Genomic DNA, 23,864 nt, shown 5'->3' with positions numbered 1-23,864 from the left:
ATGACTTGCCTGTGGGTTGAAGTCCCCTATGGATAACACCTTTTGGCATGGGAAACTTCCTTCAAAGAGTGCCTCTGGCTCTGTTTCCAACCACCTTCAGCAGCGCATCTCCAGCTGTCTCTTCAGCCCTGTGCCTCCAGCCATCTGCCTTCATGAGCATCTTTCTCACCCCGGTGGCTATAGGATTTTCGTAAATAGGTTGGAGCTGGGGTGCCACCTCCTAACCTGCCTGGCTGCAGTTTTGGCATGCCATGTGTTGCTGTCACCAGTTCCAGAGGTGACTGGCCTGGGCTGTGACTGCACAAGGCAGCTCATGGCTTCTCCCTGCAGAGCTGCCCACCATAGGCCCCACTACTGAAACCCTGTCATGTGCATCCCGTGTGACAAGTACAGCTGAAAGGCCAAGCTCTGTGCTCTGTTGGTGTTTTGATAATGTATATTCTCTTTCAAGCTCAATGAACATGTCAGGAAGGTATCTGTAAATTAAGTTCTCTGTTATTCTGTCTTAAATCCTTATTTTCTTTTCTAAGAAATACTTGGCAGTGGAAGCATTCCTTGGAAAAAGGAGTATTAGCACGTTCATGTGTGCATGTGCACATGCTTTCCGTCGTTGTCACTATCTGACACAGTGGAATCATTGCATTTGTTTCTGTTGTTTGAAGCTCTGAAGGGTCACAACATATCCTTCAGACTTCCTTTTTATTGCTTGATCAATGGAGATAAAGCCACAGTCAAGTGTAAAATGATATTCATGTACCTTCTGCCAAGAAAGGAAGAAAAAAGAACAAAGGAGAGAGAGAAGTTTTTCTGATAAGACTAAAATCAGAACAAGATTGCTTTTGATAAAAGATTGATGAAGAGGCATTCACTGCTTCCAGGAGAAATCATTTGTGAAAACAATTGGTATTGGAAGCTTTTTATAAGGCATGCAAAAAACCTTCATTTTAATATTTATCACTTGTGAAATAGATAGGCAGCTTCTGCATGATGAGGTCATGAAATTGGTTCAGGCAAATTCATTACTTTTTTTTTTTTTTTTCCTGTTTTGATATTAGTCTGCCTCTTTCCAACTTTATATAATGTAATTTTTCTGTCATCTTTTATAAAATAGTTGACTGCCCATCTGGTATGAGAGTAGGTATAAAAATATCTTTCAGAGCAAAGAGGGCCTAAGTTAACGCACTAAGAGTCAGTATTTGTAAACCATATTTGAAATAAGCTTAGTAAGATCAATCCTCTTCTATGGATTTGTGTTAAATTACATTGAATGGTGCCAGGGCAGTCTGCCCTATTCAGTTTTTTAAAAATCCATTAAATAGACCTTAAGGGTTTAAATCAATAAAAGAAATTACTTACATAGGTATTCAGTAATATTCTTATAGAATTCTTGTGTCATGTGGTACTTGATTTTATGTCTAATTTAAATAAACAGGGGAAAAAATACAAAATTCAAGAGCAGGCAAAGAATAGGGTTCCATGAAACAGAGGTGCCTCATCCATAAAAAATTGCACCACACTGTATTACTGTATTACTGTTCAGTTTAGACATTAGCAGTGCAGGTGCTCTCATGCTTCTTAGTGCTTCTTGGAATTTTCCTGACACATTGCAGGGCTACTACAATAATCAAATGCTTCAGGTCAGATCAGAATACCAGCTGTGGTGGGGACTGTCAGCCGTGTGCAATCGCTGGTACCAGAAAAAACTTTTTGGTGAGAGGAGAAACTTCAAAGGCTTGAACTGTTTAGGTGAGAGAAAACCAGCGAAGGACATGATAAAAATATATAAAATAACAGCTATAAAGTGACTATAGATTAAAAATCTTCATTCCACTTTTTTGTGTGCATGATGTAGTGGGAGTTTATAGTATGAGTGCTATAGTTTGAGAACAAGCATCATTATGGCTACCATGTTGACAGGCCTATCGGAAATGAAAGTAGTAGGTTTCCTAAAAGTTTCCATTTGTGTTATAAAACTATGTATCAGTGTATAAATAATAAAAAAATCTAGAAAGGCTAGGAAATTAATGGATCCTCATACTTACATTGCAGGTGTTAGGTAAAAAAGCCTTCCATGGTCAAATTTTGCTGCAACAGCCTTCTGCAGGGTTTCTTTTAATTTTCCCTTGTAAGTAATTGATAGTGAGTGAAAGAGACCTTTACGGCTGATGCACTGTGGCAATTCCTCTCTTCTCATCAAATTACTATTAGACAGCACAGGAGTTCTTTAACTGAAACTTTTGTCATCCTATTCCTTGCTGCCTCAAAATTCTTCCTGCCAAAGTATAATATTTAGTAGCCTTTAAAATTACAAAAAACAGTGTTAAGCAATAATATTAAAACTAAAAATGGTCTTTTCTTGCAATTAAAAGCACTGTAGAGTGAAAACCATTACACTTCCTTTGATGAGGAAGGTGTTTGAAGAATCTGTTTTGCAGCTCAGAGAGAAAAGACATCTCACAGGATGTTAGGAATTTATTTAATTAATTAGTGATGTTTTACTGAATACTAGATTAAATATTAACTTGGAAATGTATGTAAATGTCCTGAGTAGAAAGAAAGAGCTGCCCCTCGGCTTCAAGCATTTGCATATGTTCATTTAGAGAAACCTTCAAGTGTAACTTAAATATGTATAACTATGTTTTCATCTCTATTACTCACTGATTTGTGCAACTTACGGAGCACAGGTTAAAATTGGCTTTTTTTTTTTTTCTCATGAGAAGACAACTTTTAATAGTGAATTGCATCATTTTGTCTTTGTGAGTATATCAACACTGCCTGTGTAAGTGGTGCATCAGTGACTGTAGTAAGCCAAGCTAAGACAAATCTGGTCTACATGCATTTTTGCTCTGCATACATACATCCTGGGTGGTGGAGGCTGACAGAGGATTCCTCATAGCACAAGGTGTCTGCTGTGCCACAGCTCTTGGGGTACTGATGTATTGTGATTAAGACAACATTGAATGGAAGTTTTTTAAGGGTTTGGAAAATATAGCTTTTATACCCTTTTTAGTTTATTTTTCCTCAGGAACAATGAGGGAATTGTCACTGGTCGTTGCTGGCAGAAAAAGACAGCATAGGTTTACAAGTATGTTAGTCTCATCTTTAAGAATACTGACCCCCTGTAGTAGAATCTGTATGATTTTTCAGTATTTTTGGAAAAGTTTTTGTACATAAACCTTTATAGAGTAAATTGCCACAATTTTAGAAGTGCCTTGTGGTTATATCTTTAAACATGATAAATAGCAACAATTTTGGATATTAAAAAGTTTCAATAGAAACATAGACTATTGCTAATTAATAAATAAAAGAAAATCAGATGCAGTTAATATGGTTACACTTAATTAAAACATATGATTTGCCTTACCACTTGTCTTAATTTTGCAATAATTTTACATGTTACTTCTAAAGATCTGTGTTAATACATTACATGTATGTACAGGTGATAACAGACAGTTGAATGTCTGAGTTCAGAAATCACCATTAAGCTGTGTTCATGTCCCTTGCGAAATCTGATGAACTAATGCTTGTTAGCTTAACTTTCCTGGATAATTCAAGGCAGAGATGTCAATTAAATGAGGGTCTCTGTGCTGAGATTGGCAACAAGAATACAATTTAGTGATTTGGCCTGATACATTTTAGTGTGATAGATGCTACAAAATCAGAACATTTTGTCTCCTATATTTCTACAAGTCAGTTATATCACACAGCAGTAGCCATAGGTAGCAACAGCAGCTGTTTGGCTGTAGGTACTAGGTTTATTCTGGTTTGCACATTTCTACAGGGAGGTGTTTCAATGCTCCTTCTCAGGCCCATGTTCAGATTCCAGTCACATGTTTCTCACTGCCCACCGTCTTTGTAACATCTTCCACAGAAACCCAACTGCCTGGTTTCATAAACATCTTAAACCACCACAAAACAGGATCTAATGCCAAATTCACATCTACCCAGTCCATCCCTGGCCAGCTAATCAGTGGGGACACTTATGATAGGGGCATAAAATAACTGCCTAGGTGCAGATACTTCCCCCGATTTAGCATCTCCATGCAAGCATCTAAGCCCTTGTGTTTCCTGCAAGACATATGAATACTGCCATTAGCCGATGTATCACAATTTCAATGTTAGCAAATGAGTCCTAGGTTAAATCATGCAAGTAGCAGAAAATATAAACTAATAGCAATAAAAAAAAAAAAAACCATTTCTATTGTTTTATTTTTAAAAAACATAAGTTTTTTACAAGTCCAAAAGATTGAGGAAAGCTTTTGTCTTTGCATCATACTTTACAACTTTGAACCTTTCTTACCAGAGTAGCAAATGAATTTCAGTCTCAAGGATTCTAGGCTGAAAACCATCATCTCCTAGTTGTCTAAATCTTTGTGTTTTTCCAAGGGTGCCAGATAAAGTCAGCATCTATAATGACAGCTGTTTCCCAGATAACCTGTACCTTGAGCCTTCTAGGTCCTTTTAGATCTATTGGCTATGTCCACACAGATGCCTTCCAACCCCTTTCAAAATGTACAAGTGCCCTAAGGCAGCTTGTATTCATGAGTGTGAGTGTGCAGCTTGTTGGAAGGTGAATATGCAACTTGGGTGCAGCCTTTCCAGAAGCAGATAAAGTAGTGCTAGAAGCTGAAGAGATGCAGCTTAAGCCCAATGGAGGAATCCCTCATTCCTGCTTGTTTCATGTGAAGGCCACATCCTGCCATATCTAGAAAGCCATATTGAACTGGCTGTCTTGACAAACAGTTTCCAAAAAAGGTCAAAGTAGAGGAATTCTTGCTGGTGCAGATTTACCTGAAGGTGTGAAAGGCATGGATGCTCTGGAGTATGACTGGGGCTAGAATACAATTAAACTGAATTTCAGTCCTCTACCTGAATTAAAAAAAAAATACACAATTCCCTTGATAAAAACATAGGAAAGTTCCCAGATCTGTGGCCCTCCTTATCTGCTCAAACCAGCCCATCCCTGTTTCCCCTACATCTTTTCTGTTTTCAGATCCAGTGGTCACTTGTTTGAAGAAAGGAGGATAATTTGTGCTATACTTGCAAGGGTTTCAGTTTTACATCCTGTTAATTGCAGCCAGCCAACTCTAGCATCATTTGGGTGGACACTGATAAAAGGATGTGAATATAAACTCTGCATCGCTTTTAACTGTGTGCTTCTAAACGTGCACATACTGTCATTGAAATCACTTCAGAGCTTTTCTCACTCAAGGCAAAGAGGATAAAAACAAAAGAGAGGAAAAAAAAAAAGAAAGGTGACTGTGCTTGTCATTGGCATGAATGTTTTCGGTCATTTTTTGAGAGGAACCAAAGTTGAGGCTGGACAAGTTCAAAGAGCTTTAGGAAGCTGAATTTATAGCATATGTACCACAGATTACAGTCTTGACCCTTACAGGGATAAAAGCAGTATCAGCTCTTGCTTCTCAGTAAGATGAAAATTCCAGCATTGTTAAAGCTGGTCACTGGCTGAAGTCAAAGTATTCTCACACCATGAAACAGTAATTAACAGAAAGAGGCACTGTGAGTGTAAGGGTTGTGTCTTACCCATTGGAGTATCCATCCACTCTGCTAAAAAGCACTAAGAGACAGGGACGGCACTTGCTGTGGTCTGATGTGACAGTCCCTGTCACAAAGAACTAGAAGCTGTGCTGGTAGTCTCTGCTTTTTCTTACTGAAGTGTGACAATCAATGGTATTGTCTTTTCTTCTTTTTTTTTTCTTTTCTTCCTTTTATTGTATGGTTGAATTACTTGTTTGCCAGCTTTAAAATGTGTCTGTACAGTACTGTTTGTTCAACTCTTAGAGAGATGATTTCCAAGTCCAGGCTTACGAAGCTTAATTTCCATTGCTACAGAAAGTTCAGAGGAGTTTGTATGCTTTCTTGGCACAACTGTTAACAAGGCAATTGTTTTTTAAATAATAGGTTTTTTTAAAAACTGATTTTTAGTGAAGCTAGCTGAGTGAACCAGGTCTGATCCTCTGAAGAAATCACTATGGTGGTTTTACTAGATACACCAGTAAAAAGAAGTAGTTGAATATTGCTCTAAATCCTCATGAATCTTCACCTTCTAAGAAAAATGGCCAACGGATACTTTAAACAAAAGTGGTTTTGTTTAAAAGGCAGCATACATTTACTAATCTTTACTTCGTCTTTCTATGGTACCTTTATCTGTTTCCTTCAGTCTCTATAAACCTAGATAAATGTATCTTCCAGCAAATCACTGCATAAAAGTCTGTGACTAGCCAGTTGTTGTAGGCATCAATTTTAATAAAAGTATTACCTTTAAATAACAGTATTATGTGCTCTTCAGATAATCTGAAATATGTCTGCTGATGTATCGTGGTTAACCCAGGCCAGCAACCAAGCCCCACACAGCTGCTCACCCACTCCCCCTACAGCGGGATGGGGGCAAGGATCAGAAAAGTAAATGTGAGAAAACTCATGGGTTGAGAGAAAAAACTGGTAAAGCAAAAGCCACGCACGCAAGCAAAGCAAAACAAGGAATTCATTCACCGCTTCCCATGGGCAGGCAGGGGTTCAGCCATCCCCAGGAAAGCCGGGCTCCGTCACCCGTAACCGTTACTTGGGAAGACAAACACCATAATGCTGAATGTCCCCCCCTTCCTTCTTCTTCCCCAGCTTATGTACTCAGCATGGTGTCATATGGCATGGAGTATCCCTTTGGCCAGCTGGGGTCAGCTGTCCTGGCCGTGTCCCCTCCCAATTCCCCGTGCCCCTCCAGCCCTCTCGCTGGCAGGGCCCCAGAACCTGGAAAGTCCTTGACTGAGTATAAACATGACCCAGCAACAGCCAAACCCATCAGTGTGCCACCAACAGTATCCTCACACCAAATCCAAAACACAGCGCTGCACCAGCCACTAAGGAGAAAACGAACTGTGTCCCAGCTGAAACCACAACATGATGCCTTTGGTGGGAGCTCAGAATTAGACAATCAAGGTGCGTCTGCACTAGTGTCTTGGTTTGAAATAGAAGTTTTCTTTTGAAATGGATCTCCTAATCATCCCCTTTATGTTGTTTTGGTTTGCGTCATGGAGCATCCTCAGGGCAAATTAAGTAGATGGCTTTTGAAGAAAACTAAACAGAGGGATGAATTTCAGGACTTTACCTACTACACCCTAGTTGCAAAGAGTGTGCAGTCATTAAGACGAGACTAGAGGTAATCTAAACAAAAAACTCCACCAACCCCAAAGACCTTAGCCCCAAAACTTCAGTGTGCATGTCAGGTCCTCAATACCAACCGTATTGCTCTGGAGAGCTGCTTCTTTTGGTCTGTGTAAGTTAGGTTGCTTGCTTGGCTACTTGGTAATGCAGACAGCCTGACAGACCTGTCGAAACCTTGGTCTCAGGAAAACTTAAAATTTTTTGAAGCCTTGCCAATGAATTTCACAGCACATGTCCCTTCTCCATGAATGCTCATAGATTCCCATTCTTCCTGTATGTGTTTTCAGAATCTGAATCTTGACCTGAATCCAAATTACATAATTTCTCTTCCACATGAAAAGATCTGAATATTCCAGATTTTTTAGATGTCACAGTAAGAGTTAGAACATATCTGTGACACACCTTTAAAAATCATGTCGTATGTTACAAACTGAATGTATGCAGAAGAAAGACAGGCATGATACAAAAACCTTCAAATTAACTTTCAGGAACCTTGTTTTTCTGAATAATCTATGCTTTCCTAACTAAATCTGAATACTGAACTTCTCTGTCATAGCTTGATGCTATATCACTGAAGATATTGATCTTAAAATTGAGTGGCCTCAGGGGGTAATTGAAGATTTTTTTGCAGTTAAGGATAAAAGCACACTCTTAAAGCAGGTTTCCTTTATCTTTTTTATGGGTCATTATTCTCTTGTTCTGATGTTCAAAACCACCTGTCATCTGTGACTCAATGAGGCTTTCTCACCTCTCTTTTATAGTGGTGCTTTTAATATACAGGTTAGTTATTTAGCAGAATGAGTCTGGATTCACATTTATGTCATGGTCACCATTTATCCTAGACATTTTTTGAAAATTTGCAGAGATTACGTAAAAGTAAAAAAACAAAGGATCTATTAATTCTAATAACAAATTTTAATTCTTTATATTATATCTTCTTAGCATTCACCTTGTTTCTCCATGTGTGTTCTGCCTTCTAAAACAAGATATGATTGCATATGGGATGGGAAGGAAAGAGGTGACAAATTATGTCCACATGTACTGGATGCAGGGATTAATTTAATATATATTTGTTTTCTGATATGGCATATATCTTGCATCTAGGGATTGTGAAGAGGCTATAAGCTGTCTACCTATTTTGTAACATACCTAACTATACCTTTAGCAAATCCTTCCCAGCCTCTTCTACCCAAAGTAAAATCCAGTTAGATACGTAGCTGTGTTGCACGATATTGCACTGTATGGATTTTCCCAGTGCCCAAATGGTTTGTTTATCCTGCTGGGATAGTTTTGGTAGGCCTATCCCAAAAATCAAATCTAAGACCATTTTCACAGAGCATAGTAACTGTTAGGTTAAAAGCAAGCCTCCAGGTATAATTAGGGGAAGCTCTGGAAAAGATTTTTCTTACCCATTTTTATACTAGTGGGTTAACAAGTTACCAAGTAAGCCCGCACAGGATGCCCAGTAGGCTTCATTTATGGCTGCTGTCATAGCAGCTGCTCAATCTGATATATAGATGCGTGCACTGGGATAAGTAGAAGACCAAAGTGCTCTTTGGTTGAGATGTATAGAGGTGCTGGCCATAAAGCATGGGAAAGACATCTGTGAATGACTAGTTGAAGCAACTAAAATAAATATTTATAGCTATTATGCTTTTGATGCACTAGGCAATAAATTTATATGAAAATTCACTTTCCACAGTGGAATATGAACTATACGTAGGAATTCTTTCAGAACTCTTTGGTGAAGGGAATTTCCCAAATTCCTTTCTGCAACCCTACAGCTGCCACCATAGTCTCCCCCTGCATCAGCATGAGGGACCACTGAAGTCTGTAGGATATTTTCAGAGGTCTGCGTAGTAAGTGACTCCCCACTTCTTCAAATACAATTTGTGTCTCATTTATGTCCTGGCACCTATTAGGTGTCAGTGTGAGGCCACTTCTATGCCTGTTCCTCACATGCTCAGTAATGCTTAATGTACCTGTTAAGTGGAGAACTGTGACCAGATTGGCAGCTTCTACCTGACTGAGAAAAGTTAAAGAAGAATTTAATGAGAATAGGAATTAAGAATTAACTCTACTGTTAATCAAACAACATATAGTCCACAGTCCTGAGGCCATGCTGCACGCTGCAGACTGCTAACAGTGCTGGCTTATGAAACCTTTTCTGAGCTTAATCCCTTTTGTCACCATTTAACCCAGAAAAAATCTGTCCAAAATATAATTCATTGAAGCATTTTACACTATGCACTTGTTACTTTGTATTTTTTGGTGTGGCTTTAGAAGAAATTGGAGCAATGGAAAATATGATCCATGCTTGGTAAATAACAAGCTTTCTTATTTTCTGTCTACAGCTGGAGATAAGTTTAGAGAGTGTAAGTTCTGTCAGGTAGTTCAGAGCAGAAGATGGAATAATAATGAGGTGCACTCAACTGCATTTAGGAGGCAAGCAAGCAGTCAAAAAACTGAACTGTATTCATTTTTAATTTAGTATTATAAACTTTTCATTGATCTGTTACTTTCTATACAGACATAATAAATTGCAATTTTATAGGTTGTTCTTAGTGCATAGCACATGAAATTACAAGAAGGAAAAATGTTCATTTACTGAGAAGAAAGTTTCATGTGAATTTAGTGTTCATTTGACTATTTCTCTTCCATTTTATAACAGCATGATATGTTCATAATGTCACTGTGGAGATACTAATAGCTTTGTAAACATAATATCAAAAAGTTTGGCTGCCTTCTATGTCTTTTGCAGATCGTTATGCAGAGTTTTAAAGGGAATAACAATAATCTAAGCAGGTATATTAATGTTGCAAACTGTCTCATATGTTGCCAGTAAAACATTTTTATTTAGTTTAAGGATTAATTTATCTTTCAGGAATTTGTGCTGCAAGGCCTACATTTAAGGAAAGTTATCATATTAATGATGTCATGGTATTAGTAATGCCATTTGGAAATATGTATATAACATTGCTAAGGTCTTTGATTGTTTCCAATAATAATAACCCGGCAGAATTCCTAACTGAAAGTGATGTCTGTGTTCCCTCCACTAAGCTAGAAATTAACGTTGAAGTTTTGTGTCTTATAATGTGGAAAAGATGGAAATGAATCATAAAGTGATTTGTAAGTGAAGGAATAGAGGGAATTCTGACTTACTTTAGATGTAGTGTCAGAAAGTTTAAGTACTATTGTTTGAATGCATTTGCCTTTCCACCAAATTATGAACACATTAATGAACTAGTCAGTATAAACTTCCAATTCTTGTTTTTCTCTTTTAAAGAGCATCATTCAGAGCAGAACCTTTCTAATGTATGACCTACTGTGTTATGCTAAAAATCAGAGGATTTTATTTTTCTAGTTAAGGCTTCCTGCTACATGGGCAGGACCATTAGCTCCAGGAGCTGTAGTCATACTGTATCTACTTATTTCCTCCTGTCCAACTTCCATTGTTCTTTTTGCTAAGAAATACTGGAATCTTAATTTGAATGTGTATGGATTAATCCCTTTTGTATGGCGTTACATTAAAAAGTACCTGATAGAAGCTAAGTAGCAAGCAGTTGTCATAGTGGATATATCATGTTCCACATGGAAATTCAAAGCAAGAGTAAGATTTATGGGTTTAAGTTAATGTCTCAGAACTCTTAGGGTTATCTTTCCTTACAAGGTGCAGATGGAGTTCCTGTATCACACCTGGCACTTGTATATGGGACAGAGTACAGAGGTCTTCAGAAAGTTTGGTCTCACAGGGAGAGAAAATATAGAGCAATATATACCAATATTAATCCTATGCTTACTGCTTGCTTGAATCCTGATTTATCAATCGGAAAACACAATCAGGACTGCAACAACCTCACAGAACATGGGTGTTTCTCTACAAGACGTTATCAAGTGGTCCTGATTTGTTACAGAGGAACCTTTCCTGGATTCCACTAAACTTCACGTGTCTATGTAAACATAATTATCTTGCCTTTTGCTCTACCATTATCAAACAGTAACAGACAAACCCTATACCGTACTTACAGTACTGTAACACCAGATTAGATCTTTTTTATATGAAAAGATTTCTTTGATTTTAATGCTGTTTTATTTGAGGATGAAAATTTCAGTCTTCAGTGTGTCAAATTAACAAAAATTTGCAGGCATTACAATTCATCAGTGTGAGTTACTTTATCAGTCCCTAAAAAGAGTCCAGAATGTATTGTGTTCAGTGTGGGATTGGAAAAATTCTTGACAAGAAACAGTTTATTACCTTATGCCTCAATGAAGGTGAGGTTTTAGTAAGTTACCTGCGAAGACTGGCAGTACTTAAAAAAAAAAAACCAACATAAGCATGTGGAAGAGAGAGAGTAGTAAAGAATAAAGTCAGAAGCTCTATTTTATAAATAAGATATATTGAACATTCTAGGAACACCAATTTAAAGAAATCCCCAGGTTTTAGATTTCTCTGAAGAAGGTTTTGCCTTTTTATAATGGTAATGTCTTTCAGAGACATTGGCTTAGGTTTTGGTTGCAATCCTAAAGCACACATTTCAAACACCGATTTAGCCATCATCTTTTTTTCCTTTTTTTGTCTTCACTTGATTTGTTTCAGGGCCCAGAAGTGATTTTTCCCATCACATGAATCAGCCCAAACTTTAGGCTTCTGTGATGGAGAAAAAGTTTTCATTAGCAACATGTGAATGCAAAAATCTCATCGTTCAGGAGGCATCTTCTAGAGCAGGATGTGACTGGGAATCAGTCTGTTACCTTCCACACATGAACTCCTGCTCTCTGGGATGTATGTTTGGACAGCCTAACCAGGATCTGCAAACTCTAAAGGATGTGAGAATTGGAACTGCAGCAAGTTTTTCAGCCCCACCAGAAACTATTGGGAAAAAAACCCTTATATTTGAGAAATACTGAAAGATAATGATCGCCTTAGAGGTAGCTTTTGATGAGGAAGAGGTCTATGCATGTAATTCACATATAGCAAGTCACACGTAAATGGTTCACATACATTTTTTTTTAATTAATTTGAGATCTAACTGCACTATCATGCATTCTGAGCTGATATATGATGCATAGTTAGGAGGCACGTGGTAGCTAACCTGAATTAACCACTCGATGAAATCCACCTAGAAATCCTTTGCTTATTCTCTTCTGTTGTTAGCTTGCCATAACACACCACACAGTCACTAATTTAATAGAAGCAATCAGATGCATTTTTTAGTGTATTATTGAAACTGTAGCTGCAATTAATACCTTTTTAATATTTTACGTTACTATCCAGAAACTTGAGGGAATTAATCCAAAAATAATTTTGGCCTAATAATGACTTCTTAATTTTCCATATTGAAAAGACTTGGAAAAAATACATTCTTTGTTCACTTCTTACCCGTAAGGCTCTGAAGTTTCTAACCTTCAGGAAAATTCAGCAGATACATTGTAATTCCAAATTTTTGTCCTTTATATAGTTATCATGGACTGTGATTATATCTTTTCAAAAGGAGAAAGTCTGGGCATCTTTGCAGTTTCTGGAGTATTTAATTTGTGTAACATGACAAATAAATCAGTAGCAATGACCAGTCATCATGTTTCCAGGTCTTGTATGAAGCCTATTTAACATTCTGTGCACTTTTTCCCATCTTAGATCCGCAGCCCAGGAGTCATTGGCAGAGATACCCTGCCACTCAGAGTTGCAGTGGAGTCACTGAATTTTAGTAACTTGCCTTTCATTCGTGTTCCCCAGGAGGGCAACAAATGGAGAATGTCTTGGAGGAATAGGTGTGCTTTGGGCTGTTTGTTTTCTGTGATTATTGCAGTCAATAGTATCATGAAAATCCTGCCACCAGTTTCTTATATTGGTGTTTGGGGTGCAAAGTTCCACAACAGTGGACTTGCAACTGAAAAGTAAAGCGAGAGCTGAAGTCTCACTTTTGTGAGTGAGATGACCCAGTCAAGTGTACCTGTTTTGTAAAGGACCTTTCACTGTGAAGTTTTCTGATTAGCTTAAATTCAAAGCTACGTTCTTTATGATGCCCACTGAGGTAGCGTAAGACCTTGCCACCTCACATAGCTGCAGGTGGTGAGAAAACTGACAGGTCAAATATCTCTTCAGTGGCTTCCATCTAAATGCTGCACTTTCATACAAGATTCATCTCTTCCTTAAGTGTCCACAAGTACAAAATTCTCAGACTCTTCCAAAGTTAGTCTTAACCTAAATAGATAGTTCAAAACTTGGCACTCTTCAGTTATCCCTGGACTTGCTAATGGGATAAAATACAAAACACAGATACAAATTTAAGGGGGGTGGAAAGGAGAAGGTGAAAAACCCCAACAAACCAACAAAAAACCCATAACACAAGGAAGCCATAATTAGTGTGGCTTATCTGGGAAACAATACATTTGCATGTTTAATGTATCCATCTACATTAACTATCATTAGAGAAGTTTCAGTTATCATATCACATTAAGAATGTCATATCCTTATTTTAAAAGGAGTTTTGAAGATGTATTGTACCATTTCCTCTTAAACCAAGGCAATTTTATGATATTCCAACATCTTAATATGCCAAAGGCCTGCCTCCCATCCACCAGTGTTTGCCACTGGTTGTGTTAAACTTGTAATGATTCTATGTCACTCATTTGCATCTGGTTACTTTCAGCTGTTACCTACTGCACTGAAAAATCCTGTGCACTCCTTCCTTGATTTGCTGCAATAGTCTGTCTTAGGAACTTCCCTAGTGGTCCTTAAAATTATGCAAGGTTTTGGATTTAGAAAGCAATGGATCCTTTTTTATAGCATATTTTTTAACTTTCATTTTATTCTACTTCTTTGGCACGGTCAATATTTAAACTACTGCAAGAACTGATTAGCTAGAGATTTTAAAAATTAGTGTACAAATACTCTAAGTGAAGGGTTTTCTGCAAATACTCTAAGTCAGGGGTCCTCAAACTACGGCCCGCGGGTATTTACAGAACCCCTGCCCCCCACCCACCCCCCCCCACCCCCCCGCCGGGGATGGGGGGGGGCAGAAACCAAGCAGCCACAGATGACCTCCTGCCACTTCATCCACGTGTCGGCCCCCTGGTTAAAAAGTTTGAGGACCCCTGCTCTAAGTGAAGGGTTTTCTGCTTTTTCATCACATTTATTTGAATATGTGTTGCTTTCAATAGTAGATCTATTTTTCCTTCTATTTCTAGGCGTTGCTTAGCATCCATAATATTCTGAATACTAAACAAATACAGTAATGTATAACTCTGGAAATGCTGAAAAGGCAAACTGAAGTAAAATATAGATATATTCCCCAGCATCATAAAATAGCAAGTAGTTTCTGATTGCTGGAATTTAACTGCTAAGTGGTCTAACTTGGGCCCAGTGGTGCACTGGCTTTTTCCCTTGCCCCATGCAGAGCAATATTTAGTTCACTGCCACTCAGCAGACAGATTTCTCACGAATGGGTGGCAATATCAGACCAGCGTGGTGATTTGTTTCATTATTTTAACAGTGGTTAATTTTCCCTTCAGATTTCCCCTTGCCATGACCTGCAGAAGACTCTCCAAGCCCAAAAGCTTATTTGGTTTTTCTTTCTGTATCAGCTGGTTAAATAACAAATGTTAAGCCTTGCAAATCTCGCTTCCCATTTCTTAGACCGTCATGGCTCAACAGAATGTTAATACTCTATCTGTATTTTTTATTGTAGGTAGTCTTTGCTTTCAAGTTCATTAATATTTCAGCTTTTGCTCCCTATGCAGTAAAGGAAATTGTTGTTGCTTTCTACTTCTTGCTTTTTTGAGTCATTGGTCTGTGATCAGGGAATGAACATAGTGGTATTTTTCCAATTGATTTCCTTTCTATGTCTGCTTCTTTTAAGACTTGGTATCTGTCCTTGGGTTGTGAAAGGGTTACAGCAATAGTAAAGTGATGTTTGTTGGGCTTATTTTTCTCTCATCTGGGAACTTCATATGCCTTTTTTTTTTTTTTTTTTTTTCCTGTTTAGAAGGTAGAAGGTCACCTTTAATGTCTTTTTACACATTTTATCCATGGAAAAATATTTTTCCAATAAAGTTGGTGTGTCCTTTGCACTTTTACATGGGTCCTATTGGTTTCAAGAGATGTATTGTGCTGTAGGTACTCTGGGGAGCTTTTTTATTGTTTCAGTCATTCTGCAGATTAATGAACAAAAATGTTCCCTGTGTTTTCCCATCTGATATTGAAATGCAGCACAGGTAAGAAAAAAACTAACTGGAATGACAACATTTTGATTCTTGTTGATCATTCCTAGAAGTTTAAAATACCTTTTATTGAGCATTTACCTTGTGTGATTCTCTTACTGAGTGGCATCAGGCAGTCTATTATCTGCTTAATCTAAATAGGCAGCAATTAGGCAAACTGTTATTGTTTTCACTCTATAGCCCCCAGGGATTCATGGGTAAAGATGTGCCTTTCCAGATAATACGAAAAGTTTGAACTGGATCTTAGGTGGTGGAGTATGAAGAATTGCTTTTTGAGTTTTGTAGGCAATAAAAAAACCTAACACCTAAAAAAACCAAACTGGTGTTTAAGACAAAATGAAAATATTTCAAATTCCTTTTCAAGACAAAACACCACAAATTAGCTTTTTTACATTCATATCCAAAGTTCTGAATTGAAACTATTCTCTACTCTAGTGTTTCTTTCAATAAAACATTTCAAAAATAAAGTGTATTGCACTTCAGAAAATATAATATGACTTCTCTAGTGGGATATGTATTTGCTAGATGGAGAACACTTTCAGTATTGATGTTACTATCCAAATATGTTGTCAAGAAGATAGCAAGCAGAAATCTGTCAGAATAGAGGGTTTCAGAGTTACTGGAACACAGTCATGCTTTCCCTCTTCATAATTTAACTCAGTTTCCTGAAGTGATCTTCTAGTTAACGCACAGCTGACAGCACCAAAGGGTGTTGCATTAATCACTCAGGATGTGCTGATTCAGCCTTTTGAAATTCAACTTGAGAATTCAGGAAAAAATACGAAAACAATAGGTTTGAATGAAAAAAAAAATAATCTGCTATGAATTCATTTTTCCAAGTTGGCCAAAACCCAATCTCTCTAAAGAACCAGTCCTTAATACTTACTTTCATCACTTCTGGATCTTCCCAGCTCCCTTTGCCCTAGTGCAAGGAGATACTTCATAATCTACAATATATACACTTGGAGTATTTCCCTTTGGAATATGGATCACAGGCATTAATTTGGATCAACAGATAAGACAATATCTCTAGAATCATTAATAATAGATATTCTCAAAAGAAATTTTTCCTGAGGAGTAAAACAAATGCATGAGGAAAATGAAAGTGACATTGACATAAACAATTGTATCTTAGATTTGTGTTACATTAGTAACCTCAGGCAAAACCTAAACATTTACAAAAATAGTTTGAATTCTACCTCATTTCTCAGAGAAAAAAGCTGCAGTCCTAGCCATCTATGAAATGTAGTCTGCTATAAAACATTAATCACCCTAATTCTGGGAAACTGCTTGGTGATACTCTCATCCAGGTCTCTTCACAAATAAGATACGATCACAAACCTCTTCGGTTTTTTTTTTCTTTTCTTCTTTGCTTTCTGCTGTCTTCTCACTCTTTTTTTGTGAGATTCTCAAAAGATTGAGAATTTCCTCCTTTAAACACAAACTAAATTCAAATCTAATGTAGTCAGAAACAACGTTACAAAACTGACGATTTGGGACTCCATGTTTATTGCTGCTCAGTCACTTCCAGATCAAATATACTTGGTGTACAAAACAAATGATGTTGTTTGTTTTTCCTAGCTGCTACCTTTGAAAATTTATCCTGGAATCTGCTAATTAAGCTTTCCTGTGTCTATGACCTATACTATCATCATAAGTACTGATGTTCAATGTTCCAAACTTTGTTCTTGTTTTTGATGAAGAGATTCAAGAAAGCTAAGATACATGTTCACCTGCCCTTTTAAAAATGAGAACTTTCATTAAACGAAATACAGGAATATGCTATTGCTAGGGTTGTATGGATTTGTAATGGACCAAAGTGCAATTTTTACATCTTATTTTGAAGTATGTGGTTCTTGACTTTATTGAGGAGAACAGCAGGTAAGATGACAGTCTGTTGTGTCATCCCTTCCTTTGTTTCTAAGTCAAACACATAATCCTCCAGCATGAAAAAAAGAACTTGAAAGGAACCTATACTTTTAAAAGATCATTTGATTTAAACCATGAATCTAAATGTGGACAGCATTCAAGATCAAGCAAGAGTGGCTGAAAAAGGTTGTGGTTTTGTGGGGATATTTTGTTTGATTTAAGCATCCCTTGCAATCCCTCTTTTTCTCCCGCACGATACCCTCAAGTGTGACTTTAGCACAGAATTGAGTTGTGAACTGAATCAGAGAACTGATGCAAACTTTATAAAGAAAGAAACTAAGAAGAATAGTAGATGGTGAGAAAAAATACAAGGTAGGAAAGGGGCTACTTAAGCAAGCAAAACTGCCAGAAGGGATGCTCATTAAAACATGGTTTGACTGATTGACAGTTGATTAGGGATTTCCAAGGTTGTGAGTTTTTACATATAAACCTGTTTCCCTTCGCAATTCTAACTGTAACTGAGCAAATCACTTTTGAGCTCCTCATTTGCCTAGGTTATTGATTTCATTATTAATCTCTCTTAGGTTATTACGTTCTTTAATGTTATGCAGTATTCTTAGTTAGAGGAGTTTTAGAGTGACAGATGTGTTTTGGATTTTTGTTAAAGAATAAAATTATTAAGCTATTTAATGAATCTTGTTAAAATGTTATGGACAACAAGTTTTACAAAAAAAGGAGACCTTTAATGTTAAAATAATTTTTAAAATCTGAAATCTAGTAACTGCTTTGAATAGTAAGACTGCAGTGTCCTTGCTCTGGTAAATCTCTGCTGGCTGGTTACTGCTTCACTAAGGAGACAGTGTGTCATTAAAAATTCAATGTAAAAAACCTCAACAAACTAACAGATTTTTGTCTTTTAGAACTGCACTACATAAGAACTAAAGTATTGAGGGGGAAGTACTAAGAATAATGTAAGTGAATGAAGGAAAACCACTACATGGAAATGAGACTAGAGGAGAAAAAGTTGTAGAAGAGGGTGGGATAATGACAAGGGTATAAACAACACTAAAATATCATCAGAAAATCTTTTGAAATTAAAAGTGCATGAAATAATTGAAAATACAAACTAATTTTTTTTAATATTGTGTAGATACTGAGACAAATACTTCTGAACTATCTGTTCCTCCCAAATGTTATCAGCAGTCTGTCTTAGCATTTCAGGGCAGACATGGCCAACCTAATGATACTGCAAAGAGTTAGATAATTGTTTTCTTGAGGGAAATTCAAACTTCTTTGTGTGTATGTTGATGTTTGTACATGGTTCATTCATGGCACAGGAGAACTAGGTGTGGATGTCCAGGAGGTATCACCCAAAAAAGAATCATTTTTTGTTGCAGGGTGTGCTGTGGAAATAACAATATAAGTCTTCCTTGGAAGTCCTTCATTACTGGAAGGTCATCTAAAATCTCTGTAATTTCTATTTCTGAGTTAATGATTTGCTTTCCTCTTCTGTATTAAGAAAATGCTGAACGAAATGTGAATTCTGTTCTGATTTGTCATGGGTAAACCTTTCATAAGATCCTTATTCAATTTGCTTTTTTCTAAGACACAAGATCTGGAAAGACTGTCTAAGAATCACCTCTGATGAAAAATAAGGAAGAGGAAGTATAGATGTGTGACACCTCGGGCTAAAATGGGTAGCAACCTTTTTCTTCTACCAGCAAAGCCTGTGGCAGTTGTGAGATCTTCCACAGGCTTTCTCTAATTTTGAAGTCAACAGTTCAAAGTCATCTTTGGAAAGAATGGGAAACTATACTGAGTCTACATCTAAAGCCAGATTTAGATTGAAAAATAAATTAGGGACAAGAAATAAGTATCAATCTTCTATTTGTTATATGTGGGAGTAGCTTGCTCATGAACTCTCTGTGATTGTCAAATTTGACCTTAAATTGCTCCATGAAGAGTGTGTATCAGCATTATATGTGTAAATGCATATTAGGTATTGAATATTCTTAGCACTTGATTTAGTAGTGCTCCCTCTGGAGTTTTTCCTTTGTGCCAATAAACCAGACCTATTTAGAGCTGTTGGCTCTGGGCCACCATTTCCTTGTTAAATGTTTAGAATTTGTAAGTGTTGTGACCCTTTTGCCAATGCAAGTAATCCTAATTCCAGCAATTTACTCTTGTCACTTTGCTTTAAACTCCATTACCACACACTGAAATTCTACACAAAATGGCTTGGAGATCATTTAACAAATAACAAATTGGATAAAAGAAGGATTTTGTCCCTTATGTCACAATTATTTCTTCATTGGGATTTTGGTTTTGTGTTGCAGAACTGTGACCTGGCCCAGCAGAGTATTGTTCATATTGTTCAGAGTCCACAGAAGAACAGTCAGAGCAAAGATGAGACAGAAGATAACTGTGCTGGAGGTGTCCTAAAAACCTGGGAAAGAGAACCTGAAAGTCTAACTCGCGTAGATCTCAGTACCAGCATCCTACCATCATTCTCTGCAGGACTGGCTGTTATTCTGGATACTACAAAACCCAGGATTTCTCTTCCCTCTGGAAAATCAGGTAAATCACTGAGTTGGTACATTTCAATACACAGACCTGAATGTTTGTCTAATTCTTTCTTAGTGTGATCAGTTCTATACCGCAGGAAAAAAACTAACAACATACGGTTACTTCTAGTGATTAAACAAAAAATACAACAATATTAAGAAGAGATATGCATCTGATGTGTCTTGTAGCAAAATAATTTTGCTTTGTGGATAAACAGAGTGATTTCTTGTGTTGTTCTTCTCTCTAACTTGTATTATGCTAATATTTTTACAAATTATTACAAGCTGGCAAAAACCTGAGAGGTCTACAAGTAGGCAAAAAATAGTCCGTAAAATTTCCATTACAGAAGTTTCCTTAACTAGAATGCTGGGCAGCTTATGCATTGCAAATGTGTCTCATTCCCAATCTGTTATAATGTTTTCATGCCCATACATTTTTTAAAAAAATATTTCTATACAATAGACATTATTTATAAAAAACATAGCTAGCACAAAATATGATGGTGATTCATGCTATGTATTTCAGTAGTTCTTCATCCACCAAATTATTACTGAGAATATCTTGTCTTCATCATGAAAAATAGTCTGAGAAACAAGTTACTGCAAATGGGTTGTGCAGTAGTATTTAGAATTGTTCATGAGAGAGCAGCTCAAGCCAGAAGGAAATATAAGAATCTTTTTGCTGTTACATTATTCTTCTCACAGTAACCCCCTCCTCACATACAGCCTAGCTTACCCTTACTGACAACTCTGCTTGTCCCCAGTGAAGAGGCACCATTTGTCCAATACCATTATCATAATGGCCATCAGAGATGTCTTCTTAGAAGAAGCAGTACACAAGTACCCTTTATACACAAGACAGAAGAGAATACCAAACACGTAAGTTCAGAGTAAAGAAGATGGTTTGTGAATATGTCAGAGATACCTCAGTGACTAACCTGACCACAGAAATCATCATGCTTAACAAAATGGCTACTAAAATTGTTCAAGTAACTTCTAGATAATTTCTTAAGTAACTCATGCAGAAAATATACAATTCGTGGGAGGGTCACAGAAGTATTCCACAACTGACTTGATCAACCTCTCACTGCCAACTAATGATGAATGAGTGCAGTTTAGGAACAAATTAGTACCCAGCCTAATGATCCACATCTCCCAATCTGAATGAAAAATGAGATAAGAGGGGCGCGTGGTGATTTAAATCTGGTAAAATAGGGACAGGGTTTCAGTCTGGGTTTACTGTCAAAAGCAAGGCAATGGGTGAGCTTTTTAAAGCTGCTTCTTATTTATTTTTTCACTACTGTACGTGATATCTACAGGACTTTAGTAGTTGTTCTTGCCTTTACAGAATGATTTATATATGTGTAATGCCTTTTAAAACTTGTCATGTGGTGTATCTTCCAGAGACTACAAACTCTGCGAAGCCAAGTACTAACCGACAGGTATCTTCTATTGCAGCAAATATTTTCATGGCAGAATAATAACTGCGGAAAAAGTACTGAGAATATATGCTGACTAGTTTATCTGTGATTAAGTTAAACAGATTTTTTTTACCATAAGGAAAAAAAAACAAACAGAAGAACAGCTCTGCCTGGAAGGATGTTAGTAACAAGTACTTTTTAAGAACATGTTATCTTCTCCTTGGCTTGCTTTGACTCTCACTATGAAAACTTGTCCTTTTGTTTCTGTTCAGCCCCACCACTAATGTGCTATATGATGACTTTGCTGTTTCTGTTGTTAGGATTCGGGGAGCATTAATTTGTAGTTCACATAATTCACTGAACTAAGGAGTAGGTGGTCTGGGTTAAAAGTTACCCAGCTAGCAAAAAAAACACAACCCAAAAGAACAAACAACACGCGCACACAAAAAAAGAGAAAGATTAATCCATAAATCCAGAGATCAGTTTTCCAATCAACTTATCAACTTTATTGTGTAGTGATGATTTTCTTTGGCATAGCTGAAATGAGTAATGTAGTGGGAATGAGTGGCTGAAGTCTGCATATGCCACCATTGCTGCTTGAAACTGTATTTATCAAGCTGTTGCCTTAGAAGGTGGATGGTGGTGATCAGTATACAGTAGAAACCTATACAGTTGAAACAAGTATAAAATTTTTTGTGTGTGTGAGAGATCCCATGCAACAAGTAGAGCACAAATTTAAACTTACAATTTAGAGGCAGAGGATTCATTCATTGATTATTGTTTACTCTAACATGCTACACAGCTATTCCATAATTGTAGCAGTAAACACTAAGAGACTTCATCTCTTTCTGAACCCTAGATTATTTCTGTTTGTTACCACAGGATCCTGACCCTATGTGCCTGCCCTGCTTTTTTTTTATTTGCCCTCCTTTGAATTCTGAGGGGAAATGTTTGTGGTAACTTTTTCATGCAAACTTTTTGACTGTAAAAGTAATTTTTTTGAAGTACTGACTTGAAAGCTTGGAGGTCAAACTGTAGAATGTTAGCAGGCAATCTGGGAAAGAGACAACTTCTGTTATATTGTACTGCTGTTGTATAAGTAATAAGTAGTATAAACGGCTGTACTTGATCAGACAAAATCGCTTATAGCCTGGCATCCTCATCCTGTCTTCACACAGGGGTGTTATTTGCTCCTTGCAGAAGAGCATAACAGGTTATAATCCTCCCAGCTCACCTTCACTTTAGTGATGAGTAATAAAAGCAACTCTTGACTGGTCTGGAGAACCATCTTTCTTACATTGTGCTTTTAATGTACAATGCATGTTTGCCCGTGAGAAGTTCAGGAGCTTGACAGTCACTAACAGGCTGAAAAATACTAAAATGCGTCCAGATATTCTGCATCAAAAATTTCCAGGTTTCATCTCTTCGCAGGCAAAGGTAATAGAAATGCATTTTATCTGCCTGCTAAATAACACCTTGCATGATTTCTAATCAGCATGTGAAAAAGTCTCAGCATAGGACTTCCATCTTAGCTCACCCCCACCTAATTTACCATCTGTGCAATATCTGGGACAAAATGCTTTGACAAACAAGATGTAGGCAAATAAACTATTTACCATAATGGTTGCATGTCAGTAAATACGTGTACAAGGTGAAATAATTTTGGCCTGAGAAATGGTGCATCTGAAAACCATAAGGGTTTGTATGGCTTATCAACTGAATATGGAAGTGCATCATGATACTATGTCCAAGAAAGCTAGTATGATCCTTGGTAGTGCAAACAGGAAACCGAGTGGGGAGTATGTTTTTTCTTCTGCTTTTGATACTTGCATAACTAAAACTGGAATATAATGCACCATTTTGATGTCTAAACTTCAAGAAAGTGCCAAAAAAGCTGTTGAAAGGTTCAGGAGTCACAAGAATCCTGCAAAAGTGCAGGTCATAACGGGCTTATATATGTTTGAATAATGTGTCATTCATGGGAGTGGAAAGTTGCTAAGAGAGAAGCCTTAGATCTTACAAGCCATGTTTCATTGTCTAGAAACTGAAAGACAGCAAATATAAATACCATACAGATTTTACAAGTTATCCTGGCTTATGAGAATTCTCTATATTTGTACATTTAAAAATAAATTTAAAAATAAATATTTCCATGATCTTCTTTTCACAGAAGAGTAAGTAAGGTACTGGTATATATTGACTTAAGTGTGCGAAGATGTAAAATCTAGTAAAAAGAGGGATCGATTCTTTTCTACCTACTTAGGAAATGCTTTAACAAAACCTAATATATGTTAAGACCTCCTGTCCTTCCAAATAACACATGAGCTAGGGCAGGTAAGACTCTCATTAACAAAACTTCTGTATTGTCAGTGCTTAAAAGCATAAAGTGATAAGCTGAGTCTATGTAAAAGTTTGATGTATGAAAGGCAAAAAATTTTAGAAGTGAAAGCCACAATTTAGGGTTTGGATGGTCAGAACTGTGCATACATCCGAGATAAACTCTGATGAATAAGAAAACCCTGAATAAATAAACTGTGGATATTGCTGACACTGAATACTTTTTGAACAGTATTCTGTTGATAGTGTGTGAAAATTCCTGTGCTCTGTA

The 23,864-nt window shown here is 37.0% G+C and overlaps 1 protein-coding gene across 1 annotated transcript in view; it reads left to right on the top strand.

Moving 5' to 3' along the window:
* Positions 1-23,864, top strand: part of PRKN (parkin RBR E3 ubiquitin protein ligase) — a 774,760-nt gene that overhangs the window by 234,617 nt on the left and 516,279 nt on the right. Inside the window, exon 3 of the mRNA XM_055810872.1 lies at positions 19,608-19,848. Within this exon, the coding sequence (XP_055666847.1) occupies positions 19,608-19,848 (241 nt within the window). The remainder of the gene's footprint in view (positions 1-19,607; positions 19,849-23,864) is intronic.

The sequence above is a fragment of the Falco peregrinus genome, chromosome 7, assembly GCF_023634155.1.
Source record: "Falco peregrinus isolate bFalPer1 chromosome 7, bFalPer1.pri, whole genome shotgun sequence".
NCBI lineage: Eukaryota > Metazoa > Chordata > Aves > Falconiformes > Falconidae > Falco > Falco peregrinus.
Note: the sequence above shows the minus strand (reverse complement) of the source record. Positions and strands in the feature narration are given on the sequence as shown.